The sequence below is a fragment of the Trachurus trachurus genome (assembly GCF_905171665.1).
Source record: "Trachurus trachurus genome assembly, chromosome: 18".
Lineage (NCBI taxonomy): Eukaryota > Metazoa > Chordata > Actinopteri > Carangiformes > Carangidae > Trachurus > Trachurus trachurus.
Window position 1 is genome coordinate 489522 of NC_139909.1, and position 13833 is coordinate 503354.

Consider the following 13833-nt stretch of genomic DNA (forward strand, 5'->3'; position numbering starts at 1 on the left):
TTAGTTCTGGTCTTGGTCTTAGTTCTGGTCCTGGTTCTGTTGATCCTGCAGTTTCTGATCCGTTCTCGTTCTGATCCGTGTCTTTTATCGTCTGTTCAGCAGGAAGTGACTCGTCATCGTGACATCATGAGGCCACGCCCCCTGTCAGCGAGACAACATGACTTACACTGTGTGTGTGTGTGTGTGTGTGTGTGTGTGTGTGTGTGTGTGTGTGTGTGTGTGTGTGTGTGTGTGTGTGTGTGTGTGTGTGTGTGTGACCACAGAAGGCGTGTTGTGTTGTGTTGTGTTGTGATGTGATGGACGACACGCCAACCCGTCGACACGTCGACAGTAAACATGTTTCACAACAGGAGGATTTACAGCAACAGAAACTTTATTATTATTCACAATCACAGCAACATCCCATAATAAACCAGCCCTGCTGTTAGCTTCTTCTTCTTCTTCTTAACTACGCTAGTTTGTTTCCTCGCTGCTGCTCTGAGCCGCCGCCGCCGTCACTACGGTAACCCATGTCTGCATCCTGTTGAAGAAGCGGCTCGGTGGTCGCTGTGGCGATCTTGTCTCCGGTCGACGATGCCGTACGGCTGTCTCCTTGGCAACGGGGTTGTCGCCGTAGAAATGACTGATGGGGCCGAGGAAACCGAAGCGGTAAGGTCGCCTCCTGCGAGGAGGGGGAGGGGCCATGCTAACATCTGGTTTAGCATCGGTGCTAACTCTGTTGTCACTTGTTTCTGTTGGTTTAATGGTAACGACAGATTCTGTGTTAGCCGCTACGCTAACCTCTGTGTTAGCCGCTACGCTAACCTCTGTGTCAGCCGCTATGCTAACGTCTGTGTCAGCCTCTATGCTAACCTCTGTGCTAACGTCTTCAACACTCGGCTCGTTAGCAGTGTCGATGTTAGCATCAGAGCTACCGTTCAGAGCGGCGTCGACTTCAACGTTACCGGACACATGTGTAGCATCTACGCTAGCTCTGTTGGCGCTGTAGACTACAGCGGAGTTAGCTTCCGTGTTAGCATCAGAGTTAGCATGTGCTTCGGAGGCCTGAGGGGGCGGAGCTTCTTCAGGCTCCTCCTCCTCCTCCTCCTGGCTGATCTGGGGTCTGGAGCCAGACTCTGGACCTGGGGGGACTGATCCTGATCCTGATCCGGACCTGGAACCCACCAGAACCTCCTCACTGCTGGAGCTGGACTCCTGAGAGACCGGACCCAGAACCTCCAGACTCTCCTCAGAGCTCAGCCTGAGGTCCACCTGAGACCGGGACTCATCAGAGTCATCAGAAACAGTCCTGGTGGATGAGGCGGTGTTGTTAAACTCATCAGAGTCATCAGAAACAGTCCCGGTGGATGAGGCGGTGTTGTTAAACTCATCAGAGTCATCAGAAACAGTCCCGGTGGATGAGGCGGTGTTGTTAAACTCATCCGTCTCGTCAACAGAAAAGCCGACCCCTGGCTGGTCGTCGGTGGTGACGGTCATGTGATCTGTGTGCTCTTCTTCAATCACTGATTGGCCGGTTATCTCCTCACTGCTGATGTCATCGCTGTCGCCGTCGTGGTCAGAGCTGTGACAAAAAGATAAAACATGAAGAAAAGAACAAAAAACAAAACAAAAGTAAAGATGAAGTCGCCATCTTCACCTCCCTCCCTCCTCCTCCTCTTCCTCCTCCTCAGTGATGATGAAGATGGAGAAGCTCAGGCTCATGTTTGTTTTCCTGTCCTCGACCCCGACGACCACGCCGGGCGGGGCTTCTGGTGGAGTGGGCGGGGCCTGCGGTTGGGTGGGCGGGGCCTGCGGTGAGACCGCGGCCGCCACGGGCAACTGTAAACAAGAGAAAGAGAGAGGAAGTGTGTGTGTGTGTGTGTGTGTGTGTGTGTGTGTGTGTGTGTTTCTAATTCGGTGCTGGCTGTAAATCAGTGTTTGTGGAGCCACAGAGTTTAAAATAGACTCAGCTGCTTCTGTGGCTCATGTTCAGTTTGTCTGTTGGACAGGAAGTGTGTGTCTGTGTGTGTGTGTGTGTGTGTGTGTGTGTGTGTGTGTGTGTGTGTGTGTGTGTGTGTCTGTGTGTGTGTGTAACAGCTGGACAGGTGTGTCTTACCAGCAGCAGACAGAGGTGCAGCAGCAGCAGCATCTTATCAGGTGTTTCCAGATGTTTCCTGTTATAACATCAGTTTCCTCACAGTCATTCAATTCAATTCAATGTTATTTGAGTGGGACAGTGCAAGTTCATGGACAAGACATATAGAATTGTAAACAAGCCAGATTTTAGCCACAGGCTAATTTCCAAACAAAAACAAGTTATCACAGTTATAAAATAGCAGCATTCAGTCAGTTTTTAAAGTAATAATACAAATCCAATACAGTAGTATGACAATAATCCAAAAGTGCAACCGTGTCTCGGGTAAGAGATAAAGTGCTCACAATCACTAAAGTGCTTAGAGAGTTATCTAATAGTAGGGCTAAAAACATTAATTAATCACTTGCACTGCTATGCGAGATCATCGATTGGTTTATTAAGACAAAATAAATAACAGATAATCTGGTTTAAACCTGGTTAATATGGTTTTAAATCTGAATTTAACCCTCCATCCAGCCTTAGACGTTAGTTTAGCTAGCTTAGCACAAATGACTGCAGGTCTATGGGAACAGTGAGCTAACCGCTAGCGCTGCTGCTTCGTTAGCGATGATCTGATCTGATTGGTTCTCACCTGGTGGGAGGAGTCAGAAACCGATCGATGAATCAATCAACACAAGAGAGAAAAACCCCTAACCCCAACAACAAGACGTCGTCGTCCGTCTGATCTGGAATCAGAGAATCAACAGAAATGTCCAGAAACACAGAAACTCGTCTTCAGGCTCGGAGGTCAGAGGCCACGCCCCCCTCGCCCCCGCTGCCTCCTCTCCTCCAATGGGAACACAGAGTATTTCAGGAGCTGCAGTTCTGCCCGGCGACAGAAAAATGTTGATGTTTAGGTTGGTTTGAAATGACAGGTTTCATATGTGGTCAACACACACACACACACACACACACACACACACACACACACACACACACACACACACACACACACACACACACACACACACACACACACACACACACACACACACACACACACACACACACACACACTTCCTGTCTCTGGGCTTCATGTGGAAACAAGATGGCAAACTTTGCGTCTCGTTTTACGTCCCCCCCTTGTTGTAATAGCAACAACAGTGAACTCTCACCTGAGACAGGTAGGAAAAACTCCATGGAAAACCCTTTTAACAGGGAAAAATCTGAGAAAGCTCAGGGTGAGCAACAGAGGAGGGATCCCTCACCCGGGACGGACAGACGGGACAGAGATGTTGTTACAGACGAGAAAACAGTTTACAACAGAGAATGTGGGAAACATGGAAATGTTGACAACAGCTGAAGGAGGAAGCTTCTGGTAGGCAAGGGAGGCAGGGAGAGCAGACCAGCTTAATGGGAGGACTGGATGGCAGACTGGTTCATAGGAAGAGAGGACAGACCAGCTTAATGGGAGGACTGGATGGCAGACTGGTTCATGGGAAGAGAGGACAGACCAGCTTAATGGGAGGACTGGATGGCAGACTGGTTCATAGGAAGAGAGGGCAGACCAGCTTAATGGAGGACTGGATGGCAGACTGGTTCATAGGAAGAGAGGGCAGACCAGCTTAATGGAGGACTGGATGGCAGACTGGTTCATGGGAAGAGAGGACAGACCAGCTTAATGGAGGACTGGATGGCAGACTGGTTCATAGAGGACAGACCAGCTTAATGGAGGACTGGATGGCAGACTGGTTCATAGGAAGAGAGGACAGACCAGCTTAATGGGAGGACTGGATGGCAGACTGGTTCATAGGAAGAGAGGACAGACCAGCTTAATGGGAGGACTGGATGGCAGACTGGTTCATAGGAAGAGAGGACAGACCAGCTTAATGGGAGGACTGGATGGCAGACTGGTTCATAGGAAGAGAGGGCAGACCAGCTTAATGGAGGACTGGATGGCAGACTGGTTCATAGGAAGAGAGGGCAGACCAGCTTAATGGAGGACTGGATGGCAGACTGGTTCATGGGAAGAGAGAGCAGACCAGCTTAATGGGAGGACTGGATGGCAGACTGGTTCATAGGAAGAGAGAGCAGACCAGCTTAATGGGAGGACTGGATGGCAGACTGGTTCATAGGAAGAGAGGACAGACCAGCTTAATGGAGGACTGGATGGCAGACTGGTTCATAGGAAGAGAGGACAGACCAGCTTAATGGAGGACTGGATGGCAGACTGGTTCATGGGAAGAGAGGGCAGACCAGCTTAATGGGAGGACTGGATGGCAGACTGGTTCATAGGAAGAGAGGACAGACCAGCTTAATGGAGGACTGGATGGCAGACTGGTTCATGGGAAGAGAGGGCAGACCAGCTTAATGGGAGGACTGGATGGCAGACTGGTTCACGGGAAGAGAGAGGACAGACCAGTGGCGTAAATATCGACGGTGCAACCGGTGCAGCTGCACCGGGGCCCAGGCGCCGTCAGGGGCCCATGAAGGAAGAGAAAAAAAGAAAAAGAAAAAACAGCTGTCCAGTATTGCGACAGGCCCCTGTTTTTGTGAATGGCACAGCTCGACGCGGGTCGGTATAAGGTAACGCTGAGCGGCTGGTATGGGAGGAGGAAATTATCATTTATACAATCACCTTGATACCTGTCAGTCAAGATGAGCGGCGGTTTGAGCCCAGCTCAGGGCAGGCTGGTGTTGATATGGAGCCGCTGTCCGTGGTGCTTAAGCGCTGGTTTGCAGGGTGAGTTTGTGGCCAGTCACCTGTAACTGGGGTTGCCACGAGAACTGATACCTCTACATGCTGACACGCAAAAAATACGCCAGCATTATTTCTCAGCGGACCGTGTCGATCCCTGTCGGGACTGACGCGGACAGAATACGCACGTGAGTCTGAGCAGCGCGAGGTCTCGGTGCGGCTGCAGTGGAGCTCGCGGTCCGTGTGTGTGAAAGCAGCCGGACCTCGAGCCTTCTGCTCAGTGTGCGCCACAAGTTTGAGCTCATGTGAACATGACAACATGCCACACGTCTTTCTCCCGTCAGTTGTCATGATGGAAACATGACGCTCTGACAGTGGTGCTGAGTTTGGATCATAACACATCCATGGTTTGGACCAGAGAAAAAACAAACGTGTGTATGTAATACATATGTGCTGAAAAATGAAACAATGTGTCATTTTTGCACCAGTTTGTGTAGCAGTTCTCTAGAGTGGCTGTGTGCGTGTCCGTGTGTGCGTGTGTGTGTGTGTGTGTGTGTGTGTGTGTGCGTGCGTGCGTGCGTGCGTGTGCGCTTGTGTTTAGGGCAGCAGCAGGTATAGGGCACAAAAAAAATATTTGCACCGGGGCCCATCACCATGATGTTACGCCACTGGGACAGACCAGCTTAATGGGAGGACTGGATGGCAGACTGGTTCATAGGAAGAGAGGACAGACCAGCTTAATGGGGGACTGGATGGCAGACTGGTTCATAGAGGACAGACCAGCTTAATGGAGGACTGGATGGCAGACTGGTTCATAGAGGACAGACCAGCTTAATGGGAGGACTGGATGGCAGACTGGTTCATAGGAAGGGAGGACAGACCAGCTTAATGGGAGGACTGGATGGCAGACTGGTTCATAGGAAGAGAGGACAGACCAGCTTAATGGGAGGACTGGATGGCAGACTGGTTCATAGGAAGAGAGGACAGACCAGCTTAATGGGAGGACTGGATGGCAGACTGGTTCACGGGAAGAGAGAGGACAGACCAGCTTAATGGGAGGACTGGATGGCAGACTGGTTCATAGGAAGAGAGGGCAGACCAGCTTAATGGGAGGACTGGATGGCAGACTGGTTCATGGGAAGAGAGGACAGACCAGCTTAATGGGAGGACTGGATGGCAGACTGGTTCATGGGAAGAGAGGACAGACCAGCTTAATGGAGGACTGGATGGCAGACTGGTTCATAGGAAGAGAGGACAGACCAGCTTAATGGAGGACTGGATGGCAGACTGGTTCATAGGAAGAGAGGACAGACCAGCTTAATGGGAGGACTGGATGGCAGACTGGTTCATAGGAAGAGAGGACAGACCAGCTTAATGGAGGACTGGATGGCAGACTGGTTCATAGGAAGAGAGGACAGACCAGCTTAATGGGAGGACTGGATGGCAGACTGGTTCATAGAGGACAGACCAGCTTAATGGAGGACTGGATGGCAGACTGGTTCATAGGAAGAGAGGACAGACCAGCTTAATGGGAGGACTGGATGGCAGACTGGTTCATAGAGGACAGACCAGCTTAATGGAGGACTGGATGGCAGACTGGTTCATGGGAAGAGAGAGCAGACCAGCTTAATGGGAGGACTGGATGGCAGACTGGTTCATAGAGGACAGACCAGCTTAATGGAGGACTGGATGGCAGACTGGTTCATGGGAAGAGAGAGCAGACCAGCTTAATGGGAGGACTGGATGGCAGACTGGTTCATAGAGGACAGACCAGCTTAATGGAGGACTGGGTGGCAGACTGGTTCATAGGAAGAGAGGGCAGACCAGCTTAATGGGAGGACTGGGTGGCAGACTGGTTCATAGGAAGGGAGGACAGACCAGCTTAATGGGAGGACTGGGTGGCAGACTGGTTCATAGGAAGGGAGGGGAGGCCGGTTTACAGTTTTTCTCAATTGCTAAAACACTAAACCCTGTTGTCTGAACCAAATTCTCAGTTGCCTGAACCCACTGACTGAATCAGTCACTTCTTTTGGCAAAACCATCAGCACTTTTCACCTGTTTAGACACATCTTACCAACACATTTTCATTGTGATGCACCTGTGTTGCATAATGCTGAGCACAGGTGGCAAAAGTCAAACACAAGTAAAGCACAAGTTTCACCGGTTGAACACAACAACTCAAAATTGATCACACTTGTGTCCAATGATGTGAGGGCACATATACTGTAAGTAGTAGTTCAGGATGAAGTCCTGTGGCCTGATCCAGTACAGAGAAATGATGCTGTGGCTGAGTTATGCACTTCTCATTTCTATATTTTTGTACTTTATTTTTACATAGGCCTACTGTATACAAGTGCTAAATGCACAAGATTTCCGTTTGTCTTTGTACTGTACAAATGCTACGTGTAAATGCACAAGATTTCTGTTTTTTGTACTTCTTTTTTTTTTTACTACTATGTACAAGTGCTACTGTAAATGCACAGGTTTTTTGTTTTGCAAGAGGAGAAGATGAGAGATGACAGGGTGAAGGAAGAAAGGATGAGGGAGGGAGGGATGAACTGGGAAGAAAAAAGAAGAAGGAAGGAAAAGGGGATGAAATGGATGTGGAGAGGGAAGGAGGAGGGTGAAAGAAAGGGAAGGAGAGAAGTGCTACAGTGTAAATGCACAGGTTTTTTGTTTTGCAACATGCATTTAGCTACAGTGAACGATAAACATTTATTTCTACAGCTTCATGTCCTGAGCATTGTGTTTTCTATTTTTCTATGTAGTGTTTAGTGAAGCTCAGTAGTGGTTTTAATTTTGATTGACTCGGGGCACGATTTGACAACAGAGTTCAGTTTTGAGAACAGATTGAACTGTTTTGAGGTGAAAGTTTGGTTTTGCAAGAAGAATCTGAGGTTTTGTGAATGTAGCTTGAAAACTGGGGTTTGTGTTCACAGTTTAGAGAAAAGGAGAGAAGCTTTCGAGAAATGTGTCTTAGCAATCGAGAAAAACTGTAACAGCAGGGGAAGGGGTGGGAGGGGGGTGATGCAGGCGGCGGCTGGTGCAGAGAGATGGAGCTCCGGTGGATCTGTGGAAACACAGAGAGAGTGAGAGACACCAAGGCCAAACTACAAAGTACAACAGAAAATGACAGTTCAAAAATATACTGAGGAGAGGAGAGGAGAGGAGAGGAGAGGAGGAGAGGAGAGGAGAGGAGAGGAGGGGAGGGGAGAGGAGAGGAGAGGAGAGGAGAGGAGAGGAGAGGAGAGGAGAGGGGAGGGGAGGGGAGGGGAGGGGAGGGGAGAGGAGAGGAGGAGAGGAGGGGACGGGAGGGGAGGGGAGGGGAGGGGAGAGGAGAGGAGAGGAGAGGAGAGGAGAGGAGAGGAGGGGAGGGGAGGGGAAAGGAGAGGGCTCTGTGTAACCAGATGTGTCCCCAGCAGTCTAAGCCTATAGCAGCGTAGCTATAAAATGGTTCAGAGCTACCTGAACCAGCCCTAACTAAAAGCCCTGTCATAAAGGAAGGTCTTAAAGGGATAGTTCACCCTAGAATGATATTTCGCTCATTATCTACTCACCCTCATGTTGACTAAGGGCTGGAAGAATTATCAGAGTCCACCGTCCCTTCTCTGAGTTACAGGGGGTCTCGGCGTAGCAGTGAATTTCAATGCAACGGTTGCAAAGGGACACCGGAGCTCTTCATAAAAAAACACACACAAAAAAACATCCAAATACCTCCATGATGCTCGTATGTAATGTCCGTCTTGTGCTGAAGCCCCAAATTGCGTAATTGTCCCGAAAAAAATTAAATAAGTCTATATTTTAAGCTTGTTTGTAGCGGAAGCTTCTCGTCTTCTTCTTCTTCTCCTCTTCCTGGTCCGTCCAAATCTCGCGTGATTTGCGCCGTCAGTGCGGTTACTGCGAATCACGCGAGATTTGGACGGACCAGGAAGAGGAGAAGAAGAAGAAGACAAGAAGCTTCCGCTACAAACAAGCTTAAAATATAGACTTATTTAATTTTTTTCGGGACAATTACGCAATTTGGGGCTTCAGCACAAGACGGACATTACATACGAGCATCATGGAGGTATTTGGATGTTTTTTTGTGTGTGTTTTTTTACGAAGAGCTCCGGTGTCCCTTTGCAACCGTTGCATTGAAATGCACTGCTACGCCAAGACCCCCTGTAACTAAGAGAAGGGACGGTGGACTCTGATAATTCTTCCAGCCCTTAGTCAACATGAGGGTGAGTAGATAATGAGCGAAATATCATTCTAGGGTGAACTATCCCTTTAAGTCTAGACTTAAATGTAGTTAGAGTGTCTGCCTCTTTGACCCATGGAGAGAGCTGGTTCCACAGTAAAGGAGCCCGGTAACTGAAGGCTCTACCTCCCAGTCTGTTTTTAGAGATACTGGGAGTCACTAACAGACCTGCGTTCTGGGAGCGGAGTGCTCTGGTAGGAAAGGTCCTGGTCAAAAATGACTCCAAGGTTCCTCGCAGTTGTACTCGGGGTCAGGGTGATGCCATCTAGAGTAGCGATCTGATTAGAGAAAGTGTCCCTGAGATGTTTAGGTCCAAACACGATGACCTCAGTTTTATCTGAATTCAGTAGCAAGAAGTTAGAGGACATCCAGGATCTAATGTCTTTCAGACAGTCTTGCAGATTGATGAGGCGGCTTCTGTCATCTGGCTCCATGGACAAGTAGAGTTGCGGAGAGGAGAGGATGGGAGAGGAGAGAAGAATCTTGGGCACTGGCCCCTACAGCTATTTCATAGGGGCCAGTACCCGGTGCGATTGCCCGTGGCCCTAACTACAACAGTAACAGTTATAATACTGAAAACAGCCATCTAGATGTTTCTGGTATCTAGGTACGTGTTGCCACCCTGACCTCCCAATGAAAAGTTTCTGACAATTAAGTTTATTTGGATTTTTGATTGATTTTATTCATTGACAGACACACAGATTGAGTGTTTGATTGACTGACAGTCAGACAGCTCTAGTTGCTGTGGCTGCTGTTCCTGTGATGGTCCAGTAGGAGGCGTCTGAGCTCCTCCTCTCTGATGATGATGATGATGATGATGATGATGAAGGTAATGATGAAGATAGTCCAGTAGGAGGCGTCTGAGCTCCTCCTCTCTGATGATGATGATGAAGGTAATGATGAAGATGGTCCAGTAGGAGGCGTGTGAGCTCCTCCTCTCTGCTGCTGCTCCTCCACAACAAGCTTCTCCTGGTAACTGATGACACGTCAGCAGCTCAGCCTCTGATTGGCTGCTGAGGAAACAGGAAGTGTCTGACTGTGGAGAGTCGGGAGTTTCCAGAGACGCCAAGTTCAGGTGCATGATGGGAAACAGACCACAAACACTGTTCTCTCTGCTGTGGATTAAACTCTTCTGGTAACTGATGAGTCATCAGCAGCCTGCTTTCTGATTGGCTGTTGAACAGACAGAGTGAAACACAAACACAAACTGATCACATGATCAACAGATAAGGATGATGTCATAGTATAAACAACTCAGCTGATGAAAACATGAAAACTTCAACTGTTATTCTCCAGTCAGACAGTGGCTGGTTGATTGATTGATTGATTGATTGATTGATTGATTGATTGATTGATTGATTGATTGATTGATTGATTGATTGATTGACAGCTCCAGTGCTGTGGCTGCTGTTCCTGTGATGGTCCACTAGGAGGCGTGTGAGCTCCTCCTCTCTGCTGCTGCTCCTCCACAACAAGTTGCTCCTGGTAACTGGTGACACGTCAGCAGCTCAGCCTCTGATTGGCTGCTGAGGAAACAGGAAGTGTCTGACTGTGGAGAGTCGGGAGTTTCCAGAGACGCCGAGTTCAGGTGCATGATGGGAAACCGACCACAAACACCGTTCTCTCTGCTGTGGATTAAACTCTTCTGGTAACTGATGAGTCATCAGCAGCCTGCTTTCTGATTGGGTTAGGGGTTAGGGTGAGTGAAACACAAACACAAACTGATCACATGATCAACAGATAAGGATGATGTCATAGTATAAACAACTCAGCTGATGAAAACATGAAAACTTCAACTGTTATTCTCCAGTGAGACAGTGGCTGATTGATTGATTGATTGATTGGTTGGTTGGTTGGTTGGTTGGTTGGTTGGTTCATTGATTGACTAGAGTGAAAGGGTTCATAGTGTCTGTTTATCAAATCCAACAAGTGTTCTTATATGCAAGACCCTTTTAACTCCTCTGTCTTGCATATAATAATAATATACACTCGCTTCACTTGATTGGTTGGTTGGTTGGTGGATTATTGATCAGGTGCCTGATTGGAAACAGTAGTTCACACCAGTAAAAGTCCTGACAGAACTGCAGAAGTAGTATTAGTAGTATTAGCACAACAAGCTTCTCCTGGTAACTGATGACACGTCAGCAGCTCAGCCTCTGATTGGCTGCTGAGGAAACAGGAAGTGTCTGACTGTGGAGAGCATAGATATATATAAGAACTAGATGACTCACCCGCAGCTGTTTCCCAATGACAAAGCGTAGCCAGTATGGCGGCCATCTTGGGACGGGCAACTCTCTCCCTCAGAGCATTAAGCCTATGGTGCATATTCTGCTATAATGACCACAACTTACTCAGTTTTTGTCCGATTTCAAAACGGGTTGATTTTTTATGAATGTCTATGCAGTTATGATGCAGCATATTTAGAATCACGGATAATTTTAATAATGTATTTTTTTTTGTAAAAGTAACATTTTAGTGACATTATGCAAATAGTTAAAGTAATAGCTACATATTGATTTATTTTACACAGAGTTATGAATAGTTTTTTTAGTGGAGATGACTGGATCACATATACTGGCTGCAGCCAGAGTCAGAGCAAGTTGCCCGTCCTCCTATGGCCGACTGTGAGCTACGCCTGCGTGTAGTCAGATCCACCCCCTTGGTGGAGAGTCGGTAGTTTCCAGAGATGCCGAGTTCAGGTGCATGATGGGAAACAGACCACAAAGATCGTTCTCTCTGGTAACTGATGAGTCGTCAGCAGCCTGTTTTCTGATTGGCTGTTGAACAGAGTGAAACACAAGATCACATGATCAACAGATAATGATGATGCCATTATATAAACAACTCGGCTGATGGAAACATGAAAACTTTACTGTTATTCTCCAGTCAGACTGTGATTGATTGATTGATTGATTGATTGATTGATTGATTGACTAAAGTGAAAGGGTTCGTAGGAACTGTTTTTCCAACGAGTCCAACAAATGTTCTTATATGCAAGAACCTTTTCACTCTCATGTCTTGTCTTGCATATAACAACACTTGCTTCACTTGATTGATTGACTGGTTGATTGGTTGGTTGGTTGGTTGATTGATTATTGATCAGGTGCCTGATTGGAAGCAGTAGCTCACCAATAAAAGTCCTGACAGAACTGCAGAAGTGGTACATGTATTAGCAGAACAAGCTTCTCCTGGTAACTGATGACACGTGAGCAGCTCAGCCTCTGATTGGCTGCTGAGGAAACAGGAAGTGTCTGACTGTGGAGAGTCGGGAGTTTCCAGAGACGCCAAGTTCAGGTGCATGATGGGAAACAGACCTCAGATAAACTGCTGCTGGTCACAGAGGGGGGGGGGGGGGGGGGGGGGGGGGAGAAAGTGAAACATGCTGAAACAAGTAGAAACTTGAGCTTCAGGCAGTGCCAAACAGTGAGTCGACTAGTGAACAGTGCTCAGGCTGAAAGGACAAACCTGGTGGAAAAACAGATCTGACTTAAAAAGACAGTGATAAAAACAGGAGAAAGAACAAGATCAGAAAGTCATAAAACCAGGTTAGAGGATTAGCAGATTAACAACTGGACAGGTGTTTCTTATCAGCAGCATCTCTCCAGGTGTTTCCAGGTGTTTCCAGATAAGATAAAATAAGAAGACTTTATTGTCCAATGGTTTAAAAACACAGTGGGAATTTGCCTTTGGCACCTTGACAGTCAGCAAAACAACAACAACAACTGGACAAAACCAGCAAAAAAAACTTAATCAATAAGCATATTAAGTACTACAATACAATATCATACAAAGAGACAGCAGCTTTGGTTTCACTATAGCTCAGAGATAAAGATGCTCTGGTTCAGGATGTCCACTGCAGACGGCACAAATGGCTTCTTGTACCCGGAACCTCCTTGAGACGGTGGGTGGGGTCACTGTAGACCTGGATGGCTCTTTATAGGTTATAGAACGGTTACATATTAACCTGAAGCTACTTTGTTTGTCTCCTATTATCTTACTGGCCTGGTTAACTACCTGGGTCGGCTTGTTCTTGTATCTGACTGAGAGGTTCCCATACCAGTAGATGATATTACAGGAGAGAACTCTCCGTGAGTGACCGGTAGACCATGGTCAGGGTTTGTTTACTGGTGTTAAAGCTCTTCAATTGTCTGAGAAGATGGAGCCGCTGTCTTGCTCATTTGTAAAAGTTATCTGTATTTCCCTGGAATGTAAGGTTATTGTAATTTGGTTGATGTGTTGGGAGTAGGAGGGACAGCAGGCATCCTGCAAGCCGGCAACCAGGGCCATATCGTCAGCTACTTAATAAGACAGAGGTCTTTGCTGTTACGTTGCAACTCATTTGTATACAGGGAGAATAAGAGCGGCAATAAGACACACCCCTGAGGAATGCCGCTGTTCAAGACAAGACAGTCAGAGAGGGTTTTATTAACAAACACACATTGGGGTCTCTCTCTCAAAAACTCCCTGATTCACAAAATGAGAAAAAGTACACAAACATAGGCTAAGTTTAGGTTGGATTGTTTAAATGACAGAATATTTAATCCGTCCTCCACACCTCGACTGGCTCTATAAGGAAAAAGCATGGGGTCCATGAACTTTGCTGTTTGCAGTGTGAGTTCCCTGCTCACTAGATGTGACCGATGTTATCTGACCTACCCTGGGTGGGTTTCGTACCCAGGTCTCCTGCACCACGGGCGACAATGCTAACCGTTTTGCCAAGAGGCCAATGAGCACTTGGCAAGTGGATTAGCACATCTGTTAGTGAGTTTACCTTCAGTACCTCTAACCACCACTCATGTCACTTCTCCTCACTGGTACCTCGTACCGCACTAATCATCATTA

General features: G+C 47.6%; 1 protein-coding gene across 1 annotated transcript; it reads right to left on the minus strand.

Moving 5' to 3' along the window:
- Nucleotides 1–453: 453 nt before the first annotated feature.
- On the minus strand, nucleotides 454–10072 carry LOC311001508 (uncharacterized protein; the record flags this gene model as incomplete). The annotated part of the gene is made up of 4 exons (XM_083992596.1): nucleotides 454–1561; nucleotides 1637–1818; nucleotides 2783–2799; nucleotides 9715–10072. The coding sequence occupies 4 exons, from the start codon at nucleotides 10070–10072 to the stop codon at nucleotides 454–456; spliced, it is 1665 nt and encodes a 554-aa protein (XP_083848722.1).
- Nucleotides 10073–13833: the final 3761 nt, after the last annotated feature.